Below are 19,366 nucleotides of genomic sequence, written 5' to 3' on the forward strand. Positions count from 1 at the left end.
TTGACCACATTATTAGCCTGACTCTTAGATTACTATCCATATCCAAGTGATGATCTAAGGGGTGGTTTGGTCTGATGAGGTGGAGAGGAGGTGTTCGAAGAAACAAGGGAGGGTGACGCCGTTCACCCGGTGGCGGCGCTGCGTGAATTCCACCATCTCCGACCACGTGAAGTCCGGGTAGTTCCGCCACCCGCCGTCTCGGGCTAGCAGCTCCTCCGGCGGGCGGACAACCTTGTCGCCTCTAGGGCACACGAAGAAGGTGAGGGACCGGCGGTCGTCGTGCCGGTTTACGACGGCCCGGTGCAGGCAACTCTTGTACATGCCGTTGGACAGAGCCTGCATGCAATGTTATTACAGTCTAACAGCCAAAAGAGCGTAGTAATAATCAGAAGGATCAAATTTTGGATTCGATAAAAATTCTATCACCAATCCAACGTCGTATTATTCTAATGAAAGAAAGAAAATTTTACAGCGCGCAGAGAGGTACTAATAACCGGAAGGGAGGAGGTTTTTCGCAATAAATTGGAAGACGAGTGATTAATCTATGTGTAAAAAAAAATAGTCCAAAATTATAAAGAGAGATTTCACAAATCACACCTTATATTTTTCTATTTTGTGATTCATACTCCGTCTTTAAGTATTTTATAACCTAACCTTTATTTTTCTTCTGTAATTTTTATTTAACACCCCGACATTATTTTAACTAGCTAACGTTACCGAGTTACTTCCCCACCTACCTCCTTCGTCACGGCCGTCATCCCTACTACCATATTTCCTCCTTTTTTCCCTCCCTCTACTCCTTCTCATTCTCCTTCTTTTTTTAAAAGAGAAAAAAAAGATGAAAAAGACGGTAGTAATTTTTATATTTATAAATTATTTTATATATTATAATGAGATATTTCTTTTATAGTACTGTCTAAGATGTTATACGAAAATTATAGAGAAAATGAGATATCAGGTTAAAAAATTCTCAAAAACGGAATACGAATCATAAGATAGATAAAATGTAGAGTGTGTTTGTAAATTTTTCTTGTAAATATTAACTCTCGCTCTTAATTAGTAACAATACACATTAAAAAAAAATCTAGTTATCAGTAAAAATTTGGGAGGAAGTAGAATATTTTAATAAATATGAAAAACTGAGGTGGATTTTCGCAATAAGATAAAAACATACGTGATTTATTTGCAGAAAACCCCAGAAAAAAAGAAGAAGAGAAAGTATACGTAGAAAGTGCTTCATTACCATGAACGTATCCCCAATATTGACCACCAAAGCATGAGGAACCGGCCGGACTACCTTCCAACTCCCCTTGGTGAACACTTGGAGCCCTTCCACCTCCTCCTGTTGCAGTAGAGTCACCGCCACTGGATCGCAGTGCGGCCCGGTCCCCTGCGTCAGCTCCGGCTCCGGGCACCGGGGGTAGTAGTTGCACCTCATTATGTACCCCATGTCCTCGAAGAATTCCTTGAAGTAATCTCTACCAACCCTCAAACTGATCCCCAGGAGCTCCATGATTGTTAAGGCTGCCTCCTTCATGGCTTCGCAGTATCTCTCGTACACCGCTCTGCTATTAACAACCAAGCATCGTGTTGCAATGTAAAACACCAAGATCGTCGTTCTTTAATAGCTTAATTAATATGGTAAAAGAGTATGAAGTGAAAGTGGAACAGAAATAGGTGATCTTGTGTAAAAAAAATTACCCCATCGGCTCGAAACCTTTTCCCATGGTAGAACCCAAGAAGTCGACGATGCTCCCATCCGACCCAAACGATAAGCACGCTTTCCAAGGCAGCTTATCGGCGAACCTCTCGGCGTGGGCCCCAGAATATCCCCACAAGCTCCCGGTCCGCTGGTGGGCCCTCATCCTCTCCTCCAACGGGAGCCCGAAGAACTCTTCGACGCAGGTCAGCGCGCCACGCGACAGCGCGGGGTCGACGCCGTGGTTGACCACCTGGAAGAGCCCGTACTCGATGCACGCCTCCCTGGCGGCCTCGACGGCGCGGCAGACCCCGGCCGCGTCGCCGGATAGGAAGGGGCCGAGGTCGACGACCGGGGCGTCGAGGTACTCGTCGGAGGGGACGCGGTCGTCTTCGGGCCAGATGAATTGGGCGGGTATCTTGGCCGCATTCCCGAGAGTGCACGGATCGAACAAGACATTACCATTGTTGTCTTCTTTGGTGGGTAAGGGAGGAGAAGAGAGGAGAGAGGTGGAGATGAAGTCCATGGCCAGAGATAGTGGGAGACGGCAGGGGGAGTATCGCGGTGATCGAGGGACGCGAGGCGAGGGTGGCGTTATGAAGGAAGGAGAAAGCGGACAAATATAGTAACTTAGTTTTAAGTGATAAGGACAGGGGTAGTATTGTAAATATGATCATACCAACTATGTCAGTTACAATGTATCTGATCTTTTTTAAGGCTCTCTCCAACGGTACTTAAAAATGTTACTTAAAATGTTAGTGATAAAATCGTACTTCCAAGTAATTTCTCCCGGATCAAAACCCTGGCTCTTTGCCACTCCTTTCAATATTAATATTATATTTAATATTGATCGGTTTTAAAACTATATATATATATATATATATATATATATATATATATATATATATATATATATATGTTGACAATATTTTAGGGTACATTTTTAGGAACACTAAGCAAGAGTAGTAAGTAGTCTTGGTTGTAACGAGTAACGGAAGAAGTGAAGACTTTTGACTTTCTGTGAGTAGGATAACGTTTAAATCTTTGTGTACGTATATATATTCTCGTGAAGAGGATTGCTTACGCAAAGCAGTAGCCAGTAGATAGTCTGGTTGTTAGTTTCTACTTGGCTGTCTAGTGTCAGAGTTTGAGTTAGAAAAAGGGCAATGTATGCCAGGGTAATTTAATTTGATTAATTTTATGGGTCTGTTTGGTTGCCTGGAAGATGAAAAATAATAATAATTATTTAGAAGTCCACCAGTACCACCTTATGTATGCCAGTGCCAGAGTTGGAAAGTAACTTGTCTCATTTTACTTCATCTTCTTAAAAAAGAGCCATAGTTATATGGTTTTACAAACATTTTTAATTTTTACATACTATAATTGACTTCGCTAAAAACTTTCTATCACTTTCTGACAGACAGATGGATGCAGGGGTGTTTTTATCATCCTTTTGATAGGTTTGTTTATAAGCAAAATGGTTCTAATCCTTTATTATGTTCTTCTAAATCCTAACATTTTCTACCCAAATGTAAGGGCTAAAATAGTAATTTACTTTCACTAATTAAGGGTCCTTTTTAAGGTAGGTGATATTTGTTCACCAACATTGTTAGCAATGTTGAATTGGATTCCAAATATCTTATTGATGCTACTCCTCCTCTCCATTTTATTTCCTACTATTTGTTATAGAGAGGCTAACTAGTATGCTAACCGATTAGTTAACCTAGGAAAAGATCAGCCTTTACTCTTCTATTTGGGTTCCTATCCCTTGTTGTTTCCTTCTAAAATGCTCTGAGGTTAAAATAGGAGTGGTATTGCATAACAAAATTGACCTTTTGCTAATGATGGAGCAATCATAAGTAAGTTGACAACTATACACATACATTACACTCGAATACATTCCAGAATAGGATAGGTGAAATCATTGAAAAAGAAATTCTTATAATCCTAAACATGAAAGCTTAAATAGAAGATTTTAAACACAACTTAAGAGGAGAAAGGCAACAAAGAGAACATTGTGATGCATTTTTTTGATGTATTGTAATGAAAACTTTCAAAGTAGAGGCATATAGCCAGGGGTGGAAAAAAGATTAGATACCGAGAAAATTGCTAAACTCATATTCGTATTCATATTACTTTTCTTCGGATACAAATTTAGACAGTGAATTTAATTACCATATCTACTAACTACAAGCTTATAACCATGGATTCGGATTAAATATCAAATGCCCATATTCATTATCTATGAGAATTTATCATATAATTACTAAAATCTACACACAATCAATAAATATATACAAAACACAGTATTAGAGATTCACATAAATATATAAGAAGGTCTTCTACACCACTATTTAAATAATATTTTAAACTAAATGATATGTAAATACTGATTTGAATTTTATACTTCAACCTCTATCCATATCCACCAAATGCAAATACAAATATCAATATTAAGATAGATAGGAGAATCTCAATTCATGTTCGGTAAAACTCAAATCCAAACCCGGATGGGGTTAGATTTAATCCAGACCATTTTCACCCTATATATAGCTTATAACTAGAATTGCGTAACCAATATATACAGCAAAATTAATAGCCTTCAAAAATGAAATTTTTTACATCAATCTTACAAATTGTAAAATATAACTTCTCATTCTTGGCAAGGGACCAAGATGGAGGAAACTAGCAGCATAAAAAATGTGTGAGATTATCAAAGACGAATAGCTACCACCTAAATTTGGAACTGGTCAAGTCTAAGACATTGCCATGCTTCTCTCTAATCATTTAGGACGCCACAGTGTCTTCTGGACACATAGCAAGCCCTCATCTTCCTTTGAGAAGGTCATTCTTATATCCCAATTCAACGATCTTGCTATGCTTTCAACTTCATTCACAGTCTCAACATTGTCCCTTACTATTAGATTGCCTTCTGGTCTCAGTACCCGATCTATTTCAGTGATCACTGGCACTATACTGCACCTGTAAGTAAACATAATTGTCTGGACTCAGGAGGATGAAACATTTTCTAGCTCCATCACCAAGTTTCAATCGACTAGTTACGACATGACTAATTTAAGATACTAGTGGAGAAGCTGGAATAGTGGAACATGTAAAACAGACAAAAATTAACTTGTGGAGGGATAAATTGAGTGAGTAGATGATTAGATAGTTAACATCTAGTACCTCTGGTAAGTGCACATGAACTTCTTTAACTAGCCCAACCATATATTCATATCAGTATAATAGCAATTTAGTGATCTAGGACTACTAATAAGATGATTTCTGATACTTCATACATTTATTGGATCGGATGTAGTCATTAGTACTTTCAAGAAAGAAAGTTTTGTTGATGTAAAAAAGTTCAATGCTAATATTTCATGCAAACAAGTCAGGTATGTGAATAATCTTTAAGCAAGGATTTCTACAGGTTATATGTGTCATCACTGTTGATTTTACTGTTAGTAGACTCAGCAAAAAAAAAAGGCTTAATTTCTGTAACTGGTCATCTTACAAATAAGTGAAATAATACATGATGCTCACCTCTTCTTTATCTTGGACAATAAATGGTCTGCATGGAGAAGATCATATGTCCTTGGGTAAGTGCTGAATGATTCGCACCAATCATGGTATATCCCGAACAATCCACGCTCATAAATAACAGGAAGTGTGTCTGGTGAGTCAATTGATACAATGTTCATAACCCACACCTTCATGTCTCGCAGAGCAGCAGCAAAACTGTCAAAACCAAGGCAAAGGAAATTTAAGCTAGTGTGCAAGCAAGATTTTAGGTGAACAAACTTCTAGTCATCTTAGTGAGAGGAAGCTCAAGATCATTTATAGAAACTGAATTGTACAATTATTGGCAAATAACCTATTCATCATATTTGGGAAACACTATAAGAATGTCCATAATGTTACATACTCATTCTCATATGATGTATAAAAATTCTTTTTCACTTGGTAAGTGACAACAATATTAAGCAGAGTGTTCATACAGAGAAATAGTGGTATCATAACAATAAAAACATAGATAGTGGTCACAGAGTTTTGAATATTAGATGAATAATATTCTAATTAGATGGACAATCATAGATTAGCTATAGAATGTCCAAATAAATGCATGAATTTTGCTTACCCTCCATATACAGATCTCATGTCCATGACATTCCTCACTCGAGACCAGTTGATTCCCATTCCGTCAAGATATGACTTGCTTACAACATGCTTCCAATGCTCATAATCTACTTTGAAGTCCTCAAGAGCAGGTTTACCATAAACACCAACCTGGGAATTGTTCAACCAATATGGTGGTTCCTCCAACCTTTGTGGCCATTCTTCAGGCCACTGTGACCCTCTCAGAGTAGCATCCACAGGCATTCTGTGCAAGCATGCTTGTAAAGATATGTTCCTATAAGCGTGAAAATATATCGACATAAGGCATATGAAAAAAAGAAAAAGTTAATAAAACAAATGGGTTGCATATTCTTTTCAGGAGTCTCACCAAGCTGCATTAGGATCATCTGATTCTTGACAAAATGGAGGATTGTTTTCCATTCTTTTGTCATAGCACTCATTGTTGGAAGGCTTTCTAAATATCGCTAAGCCAACTTGGTTAAGGGAATCCTTTGTTTTATTCACCATATCCCAGCATATTGACTTTGTAAGTTCAGACATGGCTGACAGAATTTCCAGACAAATAAGTTAGGGCGGTTAGGGCCTGATGTGCTACTTTGTACAAGATCAGCATTAGCAATGAGTAAGCTAATAATCTTTCATCCAACGGTCTATGAGTATTATAGTACTCTCTTAAGCTTCATGAGAGATATGATCGAATGGCATACAAAACAAATATCTGGGGCAAATAAGTTATTCAAGTATAACTCAGACATAAAGCATGATAAGTACAATAGACAATGCTCCATCTGCAAAATTATGAATGCCCAGAGGTTATATATCAAATTACAAACCTTGCCAAATCTCAACATCTTCATCAAGCTTTTGGTAAACAGGTGTAGCAGACCACACAAAGTAACCACCAGGCCTCAGTAACCGATTTAGCTCCAGCAAAAGCATGCCACCTACGGATTATCATCTCAATAATCTGAAGTGTAACTTTGTGAAAAACGAAATCGCAAGTTCAAAGATAGCTACCTTCAATGTGCCATGGGACCCTACATCTTGCGCAGTGAACAACATCAAAGACGTGGCTGGGGAAGGAAAGTCTCTTGGTGCCCATGACTGCTGATATAGCTGGAATTCCTCTTTCAAGAGCAAATTGCACTTGGGCTTCATGCTCATCTTTTGGTGCAAAAGACATGGTAAGAACATCTCTATCAAATAGAGATCCTCCAAAGCTAGCTACTCCACAGCCAACATCTAATACGACGCGACTTCTTTTACCCCAAGCTATATCAGGAAAAGACTGCAATAGAGAAAATGACAATCATGTAAAAATCATTAGCATCAGAAAGAGTAATTTTTGGTAGTCAACTGCAAATTGAGAAACCAAATCATAACAAGGAGAAACTACTCCTGTGTAGAGAAACTGGACCTGCTGGATAAAATCAATGTAGTGGAGTGCACCATGCTTGAATTGAGTACCACCACCTGGAAAAGAGAGGTACTCTCCAGAAACCTTAACCCAATTCTGGTGTCCCTTTACATCTGCAAGCTTGGTATGAGGAACATTGTGGTACCATATCTGTAGTAATCTCAAGAACATGAAGAAGATACATACAAAAGGAGTGAAAAGATTTGAATTTTGATCCAATGCTTTTTCATATATACCTTATCCTTGCTGTTGGGCCACGTAATTGGTTGTTTGTATCCTTCAGGAAGAGGAACAAGGCAGGTTGGTGCTTCACCAGGGCAATGCCTCTCACGATGTTCGTAATGCTTAGTTGTCCGAAGCTTCTTGAGAGCTTCCTCATTGTCGAGGCAAGGGATGTAGTCAGCTCCAGCAGTTACATTACACAGCTTCCAACTGTATCCTTTGTCTTGGCTTTTTGTCAATTTCTTTTCATTCTTTGACTCAGCATATTGTGTAGACCAAGCTCCATTTTGAGTTTTAGTCTCACTCAGAAGCTCTGACTGAGCTGCATCAAGGAAAAAAACTTCAGTTGCCATCTGGTCTTTAGTTTGGTTTCCATTTCCAGTCTCAGTCTCATTCAGAAGCTCTGACTGAGCTGCATCAAGGAAAAACACTTCAGTTACCATCTGATCTTTAGTTTGATTTCCATTTCCAGTCTCACCAAGATTCTGTTCCACATCCTTCTCCTGGTTGCCATGATCATCCCTTTCCTCTAGTTCAATGCCATTTAATTTCTCCTGTCTCATTGACATCTTCTCACCAGCAGATTCCTGTAGGCTGCCTCCTTTAGTTTCACTAGAAATTTTATCTGAATTTTTCATTTTCTCATCATTTTCAGCTTCATCAGAGTTCTGCGCCAATTTCTCTTTGGTAGGTTCTTCAAGGTTCTCTGCCATGCTTTTATCTTGAACATCCTCCTGAGTGCGAGCATTTTCACCGTCTTCCTTGATCAACTCTCCACCCTCAGTCTTCCCATTTTCATCATCAAAGGTTAGGTTTTTTGACGTGTTAAACGATTCATCCTTCGTATCATCAGTAGGCTTCGTAGGTTTTTCTTCTTCAGTCATCTCAACAGGGTTTTCAACCATTTTCCCAAGCACATTGTTCTCGTCAATAGAAACAGAACCATTCTCATTTGGAGAATCATTCATGTTGGTGTTTGCTTCTTCCTGCAATGCATTGTTAGACATGTCTGTCGGCCTATACTCTGGTATCCTAGAATCAATCATAGAAACTTCTTGTTTCATCTCAGATTTGTTTTCCGATGAAGGCATGTCAACAGGAACAACCGATGAGGATGTCATCATCCAAACACCAATCAAGGATAGTGTGACAAACACAACGAGAGTCACCGTTGAACAATACGATGATGACCTCCTACTATCCATTCGTGGGCTTCTCCCAAATAAAGCCATTTATCACATACAAACGATCTTTTGATATATCTGAAAAGTGTACAATATTAAAACACAAACGCATACACACCAAAAAAATATTAAAAAATAAAATAAAAAATCTACTTTTGAAAATTTTTACTCCAGCACCAAAGATCATTCAAAATCTTTTCAGAGAATTCACAATGTTAAGAGATCCCACAGATAAGCCAACAAGACATCCTCATTGCCAAGAAAATAGAATACTCCTATATCTAACGAGGAAAATTTCTTAGATTCATGACTAGCTAAAGCTTCAAATACTCCTACCTAAATTCTCAGATGGATTTATGTACGATTGGGATAAATAAATAAAGAATTCACTATGTCATAATTCCATACCTTCCTGGAGAACAAGAGAAGGGATTCTTCGAGTTTGGAATAAGGATGGATGAGGAATTTAAACGCTTCTTGTCTTATTTCCAAAAATAGATAGCAAAATCTTCGGGTTCTAGTAAGACTTTCTATTCCGCTTGTTTTCAATGGCGGGGAAAGAGAAAGGGAGGGAGATGGGCACGGCCACACGAAGCCCGCCTTTATTGGCGCCCGCTATTATCTGAACCGCGGGAACACTTTAGGAACGAGTGGCCTCTCACCAATGGGCGATGCACGCGTGGGCTCAGTTTGTACGTAATGGTAGGTCCGCTTTAAGATAAACTGTTCTTGTAGGACAATGAATAACAACCGAAGTGTGGTGGGAGGAAAAGGACAGCATAACTTTTTTGTTTTTGTTTTGAAGGACAGCATAACTTGCCTACCTAAGGCTAGATGAAACGACGCAGCCCGTACGTGCCGGCTTGGAGCCTGTTTAGGTCTAGTCCTGGTCCGGCTCGAGTCCGAACTACTCGTGCGTGGCGTGGGCTAGCCCTTTACCCGTTTGACCCAGCCAGAAAACCTGCCCGTTCAGCCCGCCCGATCTATCGTTTTACATTTTTTTGGCACATATTTAAAAATGTTTAATATAAATTATTTTTAAATAGAGGAACAAAAATATTTTTAAAATAATAAGCTAATAGTAAATAGCTAAAAGGTGGGTCGGGCTGGCCCGGCTAGCTTCTCGGATATAACGTGCTAGAAACCCAGCCTCATGATCACGTCTACCTAAGGCCAGGCAGACAGTTCGGACGACAAAAATGCCCTTTTTTGGGCCATTTTGATAGAATTAAGATATATGTATCAATGCATTGATTCATTATAATTTTAATTACGTATACAACCTCTCTTTTTTTAAATAATTTTGAGAAATTAATTGTGCATTCGCAAACAACAAAGCTTTCTTTTGACATACAGGAAAAGGTGACATGCAGGAAACTGACAACTTGATCCAATCTATAATAAAACTTTATTATCTTGAAATCCATAATGTAAGCCAAGAGAAAAGAGGAGCATAGAAGCAAGCACCCTAAAGTATAAGCCCTTCAACATCAGAGTCAGGGTTTCTATATAATACAATATCAGGCGAACAACTGAATAAATGTGACATATATCATCGGTAGGAAGAACTAACTAATCATTCTCTGGGCCATCCGAGTAGAGCAAGAATTAGGGCCATGATATTGCCGTTCAACAGTCCCCTCAGAATTTTCTGCTTCCCCGGTGTATATGGAGGGTACCTCGCCTTAGCTTCCCCGCCAAAGCCACGCGATAAGACAGCTTTCTTATGACTAAATGCTTCAAAGGAGAATTTGCCATGGTAACATCCAGTTCCACTCTCTCCAACTCCACCAAATGGCAAGTAAGGGTTGGCGAGCTGCATTGCAAATGAGTATCAGATTTGTGTCTCTTTAAGTTTCTGGAATACAATTAATTAGATTGATGAGCAAAGAAATCTTTTTCAACTATGAAGCTTGTTCACATTATTTTTCAGGTTTATGCAAGTGAGCAATGATGAGATTCTGCGGTGCTATCAATTACAGATTGCATGCATGTGTATGTGAAAGAAAAATTTAAACAGAAACTTACATGTAAGACTGTGTCATTTATGAGGAGTCCTCCGGCAGATACATTTTTCACAAACTGCTCTTCCAGCTTCTTGTTCTTGGTAAAAAGATAAGCAGCAAGAGGCTTTGTCTTTGAGTTGATAAAAGCAAAGCTGTCTTCCACCTTGTCAACCTAATTAAATCAACCAAAACATGCACAGGTAACTTTAGCAGATCACCCTCTAGCTTCAGACATACTTACCATCCAAGGAAGCTAGCATACTGTGAAAGGTTATTTTGGTGATTCTATAAACAGCTTTAGCTTCCTATGCAACTTTTTCGAAAAAATAATAATAATTTGTTTATAGAAAAGAAAGACTCAAGTTCAAAAAATTGTGTGAGAAGAGAATTTCTCACCGTGATGATTGGAAGTAGGGGACCAAATATCTCGTCCTTCATAATTACTGAATCATGTGGAACATCTAATAAGAGCGTTGGAGCAATTTTCCTGAGGCAAAGTAAAACAAAGTTGAGATTCAATGGCATTTAAACTTCTGTAACAATCAAAATAGAAGTTCTAATACATGACGCTTACAGCTGCTTTTCATCTCGCTTCCCTCCGTAAATAATCTTGTCAGATACGTATTTTTCATCCAATAAACTTGTCAAGCGACTGAAATGATTGTAATTCACAATGCGAGACAAGTCTGTGGACTCTAAAGGATCCTTCCCATAAAATCTTTCCAAAGTTATCTTCAGAGAATCCACCTGTAAAAGTCATAATCCACTAATGAGAAATAGAACGATGTCATCAAATCCTTACTCCACTTAATTCCACATAGTCATGGATAAGTCTACCAGTTCTTTAGCAAAAGATTTTGTTGTGATAATATAATCTGGAGCAATGCAAGCTTGCCCACTATTGCATCCCCACTTGCCCACTGCAATTCTTTTAGCAGCAACCTACAAACATTAATTTGAAAATAAGAAAGAAACACTCACATGAGAAAGTGAATTATCAGTACTTTCAGTTTACAAAATCCAGTAATTTTCCATACAACGAGAGATGATTACTTTGAGGTCTACATTAGAGTCAACAACAACAGGAGATTTTCCTCCAAGCTCCAAAACTACTGGAGTTAAATGCTTTGCCGCTGCAGTCATCACGATGCGGCCTACTTTTCCATTACCTGTATGGTTTTGAAGCACTCAGATATAAATTAAATAGCTCGTGGACATGTATACAGATTACAAGTTCTTTAAACACCTTAAATAGGCTGTATACTTTCCGACATTTGTCAAATGTGGCATAACAAAGCATACTTGTACTAACAGAAAACATTCTGTTTAAAAGTATAATCCAGATTACTAAGTAGTAAGTACTTAAGCCTCATGTACAGCAAGTTGAAAGCTAAACAGAAGAGTAACATTGTTAAACAGATGGTGGAAAACAAGAGCAAGCATTTGATACAAGTTTAACTATGAAATTAATGCCTTTTGCCAATATGTGAGGAGCATTATTAAGTAAAAACCTGTATAGAATATTTTATCCCACTTTTGTTCCAAAAGAGCTGTTGTTTCAGGAACGCCCCCCTCAACAACTTTTATGCAAGATTCGTCTATGTACTCTGGTAAAAGTTTTGCAAACAATGATGAAGTGGACGGCGCAACTTCCGACGGCTTTAGGACAGCAACATTGCCAGCAGCAATAGCTCCGATGAGTGGTTCAAGAGATAACACTGAAAAGAATAGTCACAGTTAATACTTAACCTAGGTGTTCTGATTGAAATAACATATACTTTTTCCATAAAGGAAAGATACCATCAAAAATAAATTTCAACAATAAATAATGACACAGAACAAGGAAAACTAACAAAATGTCTTCATAGCTAGAAACTGAATAATAGACACTTACTAGTTACAACAAATACCAGGGATCATGTGACCTTGGTAGCCTTAAAATAACTACAATTTAAAATGGGTAAATGAGAAGCACCTGAAAGATTTCTTTGACACTATTTTAAAAGATACTTAAGTCAACAAAAATTAAGATGTTCATAGAAGAGAAAGCACAAGGTAGAGAATTATGTACACCTAGAATAATCGGAAAGTTGTTTTAAATAGATATACACAAGCATGTTATTCTAGACATTTTATGGAAGATCTGCACAAGCATATTAAGATTTCCTACCTCTAGAGGATTCTTTTTCTTGTTGCAGAAGATCTAACATAGCACAATTCTTCTAGTGCAATAACATTTATTTAAGACTGGAAGATCATTCATCAATCACAGGAACATGTCAGAAGCCCACGAATAACTTATCTTCAGCAACATATATAAACTATAAAGGACTTGGATTAAATGGAAAGTGCTCAAGCCTGAAGGAAACAGGAATTTGGCAACAGAACTTGTCAATATAGAGTCTCAAGCAAGCGCATGTGGTGTCCCAGGAAGCTCACTTAATGCCTCCAACAATGTACAAGCTATAGAACTTCACGTAAAGCAAGATACAATTATTCCAGAAAACGAAAGCATTCCAGCAAAACAAAGCTTGTTCGATCCAACTATATCAAAAGAAAAAAATCTGACAGTATAGAAAGCATGTAAGTGTATTCTAACACAGCCTTGGAATAGAAATATGAAAGTGAAGGAACATTTCTTTTCTATTAAGTTGAAGAAACTTTGACAATGGAAAGTTATCTTATGCAGAGAAAAGTTCCTTGACTTCCCAACTCTAATGGAAGGTGTTCAGATCTTGGAAAGAAGCTCTAAGTAACAGGGGTAAGGTATGCATAACAGATAAAATTAAACTTCAGTAATAAACATAACCTCAAAGTAAAAAAAAAAAATTGGGCTTCTTGCCACAGAAGATACACTGACTTCAAGAAACTACCTTTGCCAGACCATATCAGATTTCAGTACTTTAAGAAAAGGTTCCCTAAATAAGTACATGTTTCAAGATAAATTGGATCATAGTACTTACAGAAGGGATAGTTCCATGCTGATATAATCAGCACAACCCCAAAGGGCTCTGATACAATTTCCGCGGTTGATGGATAAGTAGTAACAGAACTTCGCACCTGTTAAATATTGATTACTTAGAAATCAATGCTCTCAGCAGAAGAATAGTACGAATACTGACACATGAATAAGGTTTAGAGTTTAGGGTTATTTCTTCTCAAACCAAACAATACCTTCTCTGGTTTTATCCAATTTTTCAGTTGTTTTAAAGCAAATGTACATGCTGACTTTGCCATTGAGATCTGCATCATGAAAGTTGGTTATGAGTAAATGGAAAACTCAGTTCACATTACTGGAACATAAGCAATAACAGGTGGAAGAAATACTAAAAAGGGTTAACATGAAAATTTACGAATAATTCCAATACAAATTAGAGAAAATGGAATTTGACGTCAATAAGTAATCAAGCAGCATATCTCAATTAGCATCACCCCAACAGAGTGACAAGAAATCTTACCAATTAATACAGCACAAGTACTTACCAGGCAAACGAAGAAAAGTAGACGCACACTCTACAAGAAAACCATACTTCCAATACGATGAATAGAACAATAAGAGCAAAAGATTTTTTTCTTTTCTTTTTTCTTTTTTGCAACTAATCTAAAGTAGCCAAGTTACATCAATTTATCCATGCAAAAACATAGAACCAGTTTTTTTTTTAATCAAGAAATGGTATCAAAACCCCTGTAATTCAAGAACCCCAGCCAAGTCCAATCCACCGTTAATTGATTCCTAGGGTTCACCGGAACCAAAGCTCCCATCAAATCCTCCACAATCCAAGTAGCACATAATCATGCAAACAAACCCAATCTAAAAACGAAACCAAACAAGAATGCAAAAAAGAAAAAAAAAATAAAATATCAATAACCTCATGGAGATAGCTCTCCATCTCGGGCTTTCCGAGATCCTCTCGGAGCGCCTCCGTGATTTCCTTCTCCTTCTCATCGATCAATCTGGCAATGGACTTCAACTGCGCCATCCTCCACTCGTACTCCTTCGTCCTCCCCGACTCAAACATTCTCCTCAAATCCCCCACCATCTCCGCCGCCCTCTCCGCATCGACTCTCTCTCCTGCCATGGTTACAATTGCTCCTCCTCCTTCCTCCAATCACTCGAGAATATATATAAGAGATGAGAGGATGAGATGGATGGAGATTGGAGACGACGTGTTTGTCTAAATGTCAAAGAAGAACGAGAGGCGAGTTGAAGTGAACCATAAAACTGGAGAACTTGGATTGCTTCGGATCTCTCCAAAACCTTGGAGTTGGTGAGGAAAGCAGTCGGACTAAAAATTATATCCTCTGTTCACATTGCATACAAACTCTCTTTCACTTTATCTTCATCCTATCCCCTATCTCTCATATATATCTATTATATATATATATATATATATAATAATTGGGTATTCTAGAAAGCATTCTCCATTTAATTGTATTAGAAGTAATTGTGGCATTAGTCTTCCACTCATTTAATCTAATACTTGCGGATCAAGTTTGACTATATATTATGTTTACAAGAAACGGGAAAATGAAGGAATCTTAGTGCGGCAATAGCAATGATATAGGCGAAGAATCCGGGTAGATAGGCTAACAGGAGAGTACATCCATTATTTATTTTTTTCACATATACAAACGTGTGCTAGGATAAATATAAATATTTATCTTTGAAGGAAAATTATATTTTATACCTTTATTTATACTTTTTAATACTTCCACACCTATTGCAAAAAATAGAGCCAACGAGATAGGGCTGAACAATAATTCATATGGATTTAGATTTAATCTAAGTAGAATCGGATTGTAAATAAATTGAGATTTTTCTGATAGAGAGGGTGTAAAATATAATTTTATTTTTTATTTAATTGAGACACCAGTGGAGCCGGTTACTTTCTATATTTAGACTTCATTAATGCCACATCAATGGATGCAGTGAGAAGAGACTTGCAGTCGGTTAGAATTACTCAACGGACGCGAGTGTGAGAATGGAGTAGGGCATTTATTGAAGGTTTGTTCGTGTATCAGGTGCTTCACCCGTCTTGGATGCGCGATCGTCTGCATCCCCCGACTGCACGGAAGTCCTACAGTGGCAGATTAAATTGTGGCCAATTAACGGACGCCAAGTTTCGGGATGTACGGAAACATTGCGGCCGGATTGCAGACGATCTGCTTGCGTTTGGGTGGACAATTCCGACGTCTTGGACTCGGAGCCCTCATTTATTGTCGGATTCTCTTTGGTTGCCCCCACCAGATGGAGATCCCGTGCAACACGGATGCACGGATTTAGTATGTCGGCCAACCCTGTGCATAGAATGAGTTTTCGACGAAACTAGCTGTCTTCTTAGTTTTATTTACCGAATTAGATCACAGCCCGAGCTAAATACTAAAAGGAGTTTTTGACCAAACTAGCCCTCTTTTTAAACTTATATACTCAAATAGACCTTACTTTACTTTGTAACCCCGTGTAAAATGCTAATAAATTTAGTATTTTATTTAGTCAAAAAGAAAATATTAAAATTACTAAAAAATTAAGTTTTTTTTTGAAAAAAAATTAAAAATTTAAAAGTAAATTTAGAGGAGCTACGAATTTTTTTCTTGTGACTCTAAGTGCAATTGGCATCGGAAAAAAAAAACTAAGTCGTTCCAACTTAAAAATCTTTTATATGTCTTCACATAAACATATTTTATAACTAAAATAGATAACTGAGTGTAAAATTATGATGCTACACATTTTTTCTTCATATTAAATATCTATATCTTTCTCGTTTGATGTTTAATTAAGCTTTAATCAAAATCATTACATTCATTTTTCTTTCATCTTTATAACGATATATTATATGTTCAAAAATAGACTATTAGTTAGAAAATTAATGATCTGCAAAGTGTATAATAAAACGTCATAATAAGATGTTGAATAATTTAATATATTTATAATGAAACACTTAATTGTTTAGTGTTTTATGTATATTCGTTGTTCCTAGTAAATCGTTGGATTTTTCAACATCTTTTCTTTCAATACTGATATGATTAGCATTTTATTTAAAAAAAATACTAATATGATCATCATTTTACTTTGGCTGAATAAAAAAAAAAGCTTAACATTTTAGTGTTTTACTTAGGACTACAGTGAAATAGACACTTTTTAGTATTAAGTTTGTTCGGTACATAAGTTTAAAGGTGGTATTATATAGTCAAAAGCTCACCAAAACAAGTCTATTTCACTGTAGCACTAAATAAAAATATTAAATTATTAAACATTTTACTCATTTTAAAGTAAAACGGCGATCATATAATTATTTTTGTAAATAAAATGCTTATCTTATCATCATAATTATTGAAATGCTTTATTAGAAAAATAATATAGACATAAAACACTGAATAATTAAGCGTCTTGTTGTTAAAGACACTAAATTATTCAGCGTCTCGTTAAGATGTTAAACTATTTACTTTCACAAATCATGACGTTTCTAACCAATAGCTCATTTTAGACACATAAAATGCTGTTTTGAAGATGAAATAAACACGAATATAATAATTTTGATTGAAACTTAATTATATCTCAAATGAGAAAGATATAAGCAAAAAATATAAATAAAAAAAAACTCTGTAGCATCGTATTTTTGTAACCTATCTTAATTATAACGAAAAAGTTTTGCAGTTTACCACGCTCGGTATCGCAACAAAAAAAAAGGATGATAATTCGTCCAAATTTTAGTTAAAATTTTTTTTCTTGTTGTTCAGCAATTTAAAAAAAAAAGAGAGAGACACTGAACAGTTTAGTATTTTATAAAACAAATATTTGAGCATTTTCATCTAAAAAGTTTTTGATGTGTCGTCTATTTAAATAAATAAATTTAGAAATAGTACTAGTTTGGTCAAAAACTCTGCATAGGATCCGTTGCCTATGCCACCTTCAATTATTGTAGTTGGTTTTTTTTAAAACCTAAATAAATAAATCAAGGCAGTGCCACTGCGGTGTATAAGAGACGTTAATTAAAAAGATTTAAATTAAATTTGAAATTGTTTGATAAAAGCTAGCTAGCTTTAGCTTCGACCAATTCCTTGGGCCATAATCGACCACGTGGCTGCTTCACGTCGCCACGTCAGTCGTCGTCGTCGTCGGCAGGAAACTGCAGCGAGTTCCAACGATGCCCCCCCTCATTTGATTTGAAAAACTAGTTAAGAGGTTATTGTCACTCGTTTTGTCTTCTCACCTCGTCTTACAAGAGAATAGTTCTCATCTCATCTCACAAGAGGGATGATAGCTGTGAGGTTTTGATGGTCTCTCTTGGGTCGGGTCGGATTGAGTCATGTCAAATAGGGTTAGATCGTATCGGGTTTGGACTAAACTATCCACTAACCCGATAAGTAATCCGGCATTTTCTTATTTATATCCGGTGGGACAAGGGAAGAGGAGGGAGAGAAGATGTGTGGAAAGGATTTGGGTAGTTGATATTTATTCAAAGACATCACCCCTATCTTTTTGAATACGGATGAGCGTCGGAAGGGTCTAGTTCAGGGTCGAATCGAATTCTAACTAAACCCTTATTCGGCCACCCATCCATAGTCTTAAGTTAGAAGATAGAAAGCCTGTTACTACCCACTGGCCTATTAAGTAATCTGGCCGCGCTAACTGTACAAGACTCTTGATTAGATTTTATGTTTTTTTATTTCTATCCTTTGGGGCGAGGGAAGAAGAGGGAGAGAAGATGGATGAAAATATATCATTCGAATTTTATGAAATATGGGTTAATATTTATTGCAAGACTAGGGAAAGAGAAATCAACAATATTTTCTCTATTCATTTCAGACCTTGTTAAGATAGATTGGCTCAACTCCAAATACCTAGTTTTGGGCCTAAATCTTATCCAGACCCATTAGAGATACCAAAATAAAAACTTAAGTCCAGGCTCAATCAGGTTATAATAACTCTAGAGGGCCAAAATGGATATAGCACACAATATGTAAGCAAGCAACAAAAGATATAAACAACATAAACAGGATAAATGCAACTTGGAGAAGGGAAAGGGCACAAAAATTTGATAGTGATATTGAACAGATAAAAAATAATGGAAAGATGACAACAACCCAACAAGTAGATTAAATATTAAGTATATGTTTGTTCTTTTTTTCCTTCTCCATTGTCAAGTTGATCACTTTTTTAATAGAGCTAATATCGTCATTCTTGTATAAAGTTTTCCAATGTATCTAGAATATTATTAATGTTACTATCCCCCATTTTAAATAAGATTTTTTTTTTTATAAATAACATCATATATTTTGACTATGTTATGAATTACAAATAAAGTCATCTATTTGCTAAAAAAATATCAAGCCATGCTCTACCTTTTGATGGATAAATAATTAAGTATTATGTTTTAACTTAATGACAAAACCAAATTAAGCCTCCAAAATAATTTGGAAATAGATCAAGATACCGATTGGTTTTTTTTTTTTTTTTTTTTTTTTTCAAATCAAGTATCTAAAACACTAAAATCACATCGAAACTACAAAATCTGGCACGATCAATGGATTCAAAATTAATGTTGTTTAATCGTAAAGATCATGTTAGACGAATGAGATAAATGATAATTTAGAAAACATAAGAACACCATTTGAAATAAACAAACTATTTTATCTTTTTTAATTCCAGGCCATCATATGCTTGTAAAAATTAAAATTAAAGACAGGATGTCGCTCAGTA

General features: G+C 36.6%; 3 protein-coding genes across 3 annotated transcripts; all 3 read right to left on the reverse strand.

Annotated features, from left to right (window-relative positions):
* Window positions 1–54: 54 nt before the first annotated feature.
* Window positions 55–2,225, reverse strand: LOC140802201 (gibberellin 20 oxidase 2-like). Its single transcript, XM_073157643.1, has 3 exons — window positions 1,702–2,225; window positions 1,244–1,565; window positions 55–336 (listed from the first exon to the last, which is right to left on the reverse strand). The coding sequence occupies exons 1-3, from the start codon at window positions 2,223–2,225 to the stop codon at window positions 55–57; spliced, it is 1,128 nt and encodes a 375-aa protein (XP_073013744.1).
* Window positions 2,226–4,146: 1,921 nt separating this feature from the next.
* Window positions 4,147–9,136, reverse strand: LOC140801982 (probable methyltransferase PMT24). The gene is made up of 9 exons (XM_073157385.1): window positions 9,068–9,136; window positions 7,490–8,737; window positions 7,254–7,403; window positions 6,854–7,124; window positions 6,670–6,780; window positions 6,204–6,378; window positions 5,838–6,110; window positions 5,243–5,437; window positions 4,147–4,681 (listed from the first exon to the last, which is right to left on the reverse strand). The coding sequence occupies exons 2-9, from the start codon at window positions 8,705–8,707 to the stop codon at window positions 4,483–4,485; spliced, it is 2,592 nt and encodes an 863-aa protein (XP_073013486.1). The 5' UTR covers window positions 8,708–8,737; window positions 9,068–9,136; the 3' UTR covers window positions 4,147–4,482.
* A 908-nt stretch (window positions 9,137–10,044) lies between these two features.
* Window positions 10,045–15,028, reverse strand: LOC140801777 (aldehyde dehydrogenase family 3 member H1). The gene is made up of 10 exons (XM_073157058.1): window positions 14,535–15,028; window positions 13,840–13,908; window positions 13,629–13,725; window positions 12,177–12,383; window positions 11,719–11,834; window positions 11,503–11,607; window positions 11,240–11,412; window positions 11,062–11,152; window positions 10,688–10,837; window positions 10,045–10,475 (listed from the first exon to the last, which is right to left on the reverse strand). The coding sequence occupies exons 1-10, from the start codon at window positions 14,742–14,744 to the stop codon at window positions 10,236–10,238; spliced, it is 1,458 nt and encodes a 485-aa protein (XP_073013159.1). The 5' UTR covers window positions 14,745–15,028; the 3' UTR covers window positions 10,045–10,235.
* Window positions 15,029–19,366: the final 4,338 nt, after the last annotated feature.

This window comes from Typha latifolia, chromosome 15 (assembly GCF_019914945.1).
Source record: "Typha latifolia isolate L0001 chromosome 15, TyphaL0001v2, whole genome shotgun sequence".
NCBI lineage: Eukaryota > Viridiplantae > Streptophyta > Magnoliopsida > Poales > Typhaceae > Typha > Typha latifolia.

Coding starts and splice junctions, on each gene's coding strand:
- LOC140801982 (XM_073157385.1), bottom strand. CDS start 8,707: ATGGCTTTATTTGGGAGAAGCCCACGAATGGATAGTAGGAGGTCATCA. Junction 6,781..6,853: donor GGTCCCATGGCACATTGAAG/GTAGCTATCTTT, acceptor GATAATCCGTAG/GTGGCATGCTTTTGCTGGAG. Junction 5,438..5,837: donor ATGAGATCTGTATATGGAGG/GTAAGCAAAATT, acceptor TGGTTTTGACAG/TTTTGCTGCTGCTCTGCGAG.
- LOC140802201 (XM_073157643.1), bottom strand. CDS start 2,225: ATGGACTTCATCTCCACCTCTCTCCTCTCTTCTCCTCCCTTACCCACC. Junction 1,566..1,701: donor AAAGGTTTCGAGCCGATGGG/GTAATTTTTTTT, acceptor TGTTAATAGCAG/AGCGGTGTACGAGAGATACT. Junction 337..1,243: donor ATATTGGGGATACGTTCATG/GTAATGAAGCAC, acceptor CATTGCATGCAG/GCTCTGTCCAACGGCATGTA.
- LOC140801777 (XM_073157058.1), bottom strand. CDS start 14,744: ATGGCAGGAGAGAGAGTCGATGCGGAGAGGGCGGCGGAGATGGTGGGG. Junction 11,153..11,239: donor AAGCGAGATGAAAAGCAGCT/GTAAGCGTCATG, acceptor ACTTTGCCTCAG/GAAAATTGCTCCAACGCTCT. Junction 10,476..10,687: donor TAAATGACACAGTCTTACAT/GTAAGTTTCTGT, acceptor TTTGCAATGCAG/CTCGCCAACCCTTACTTGCC.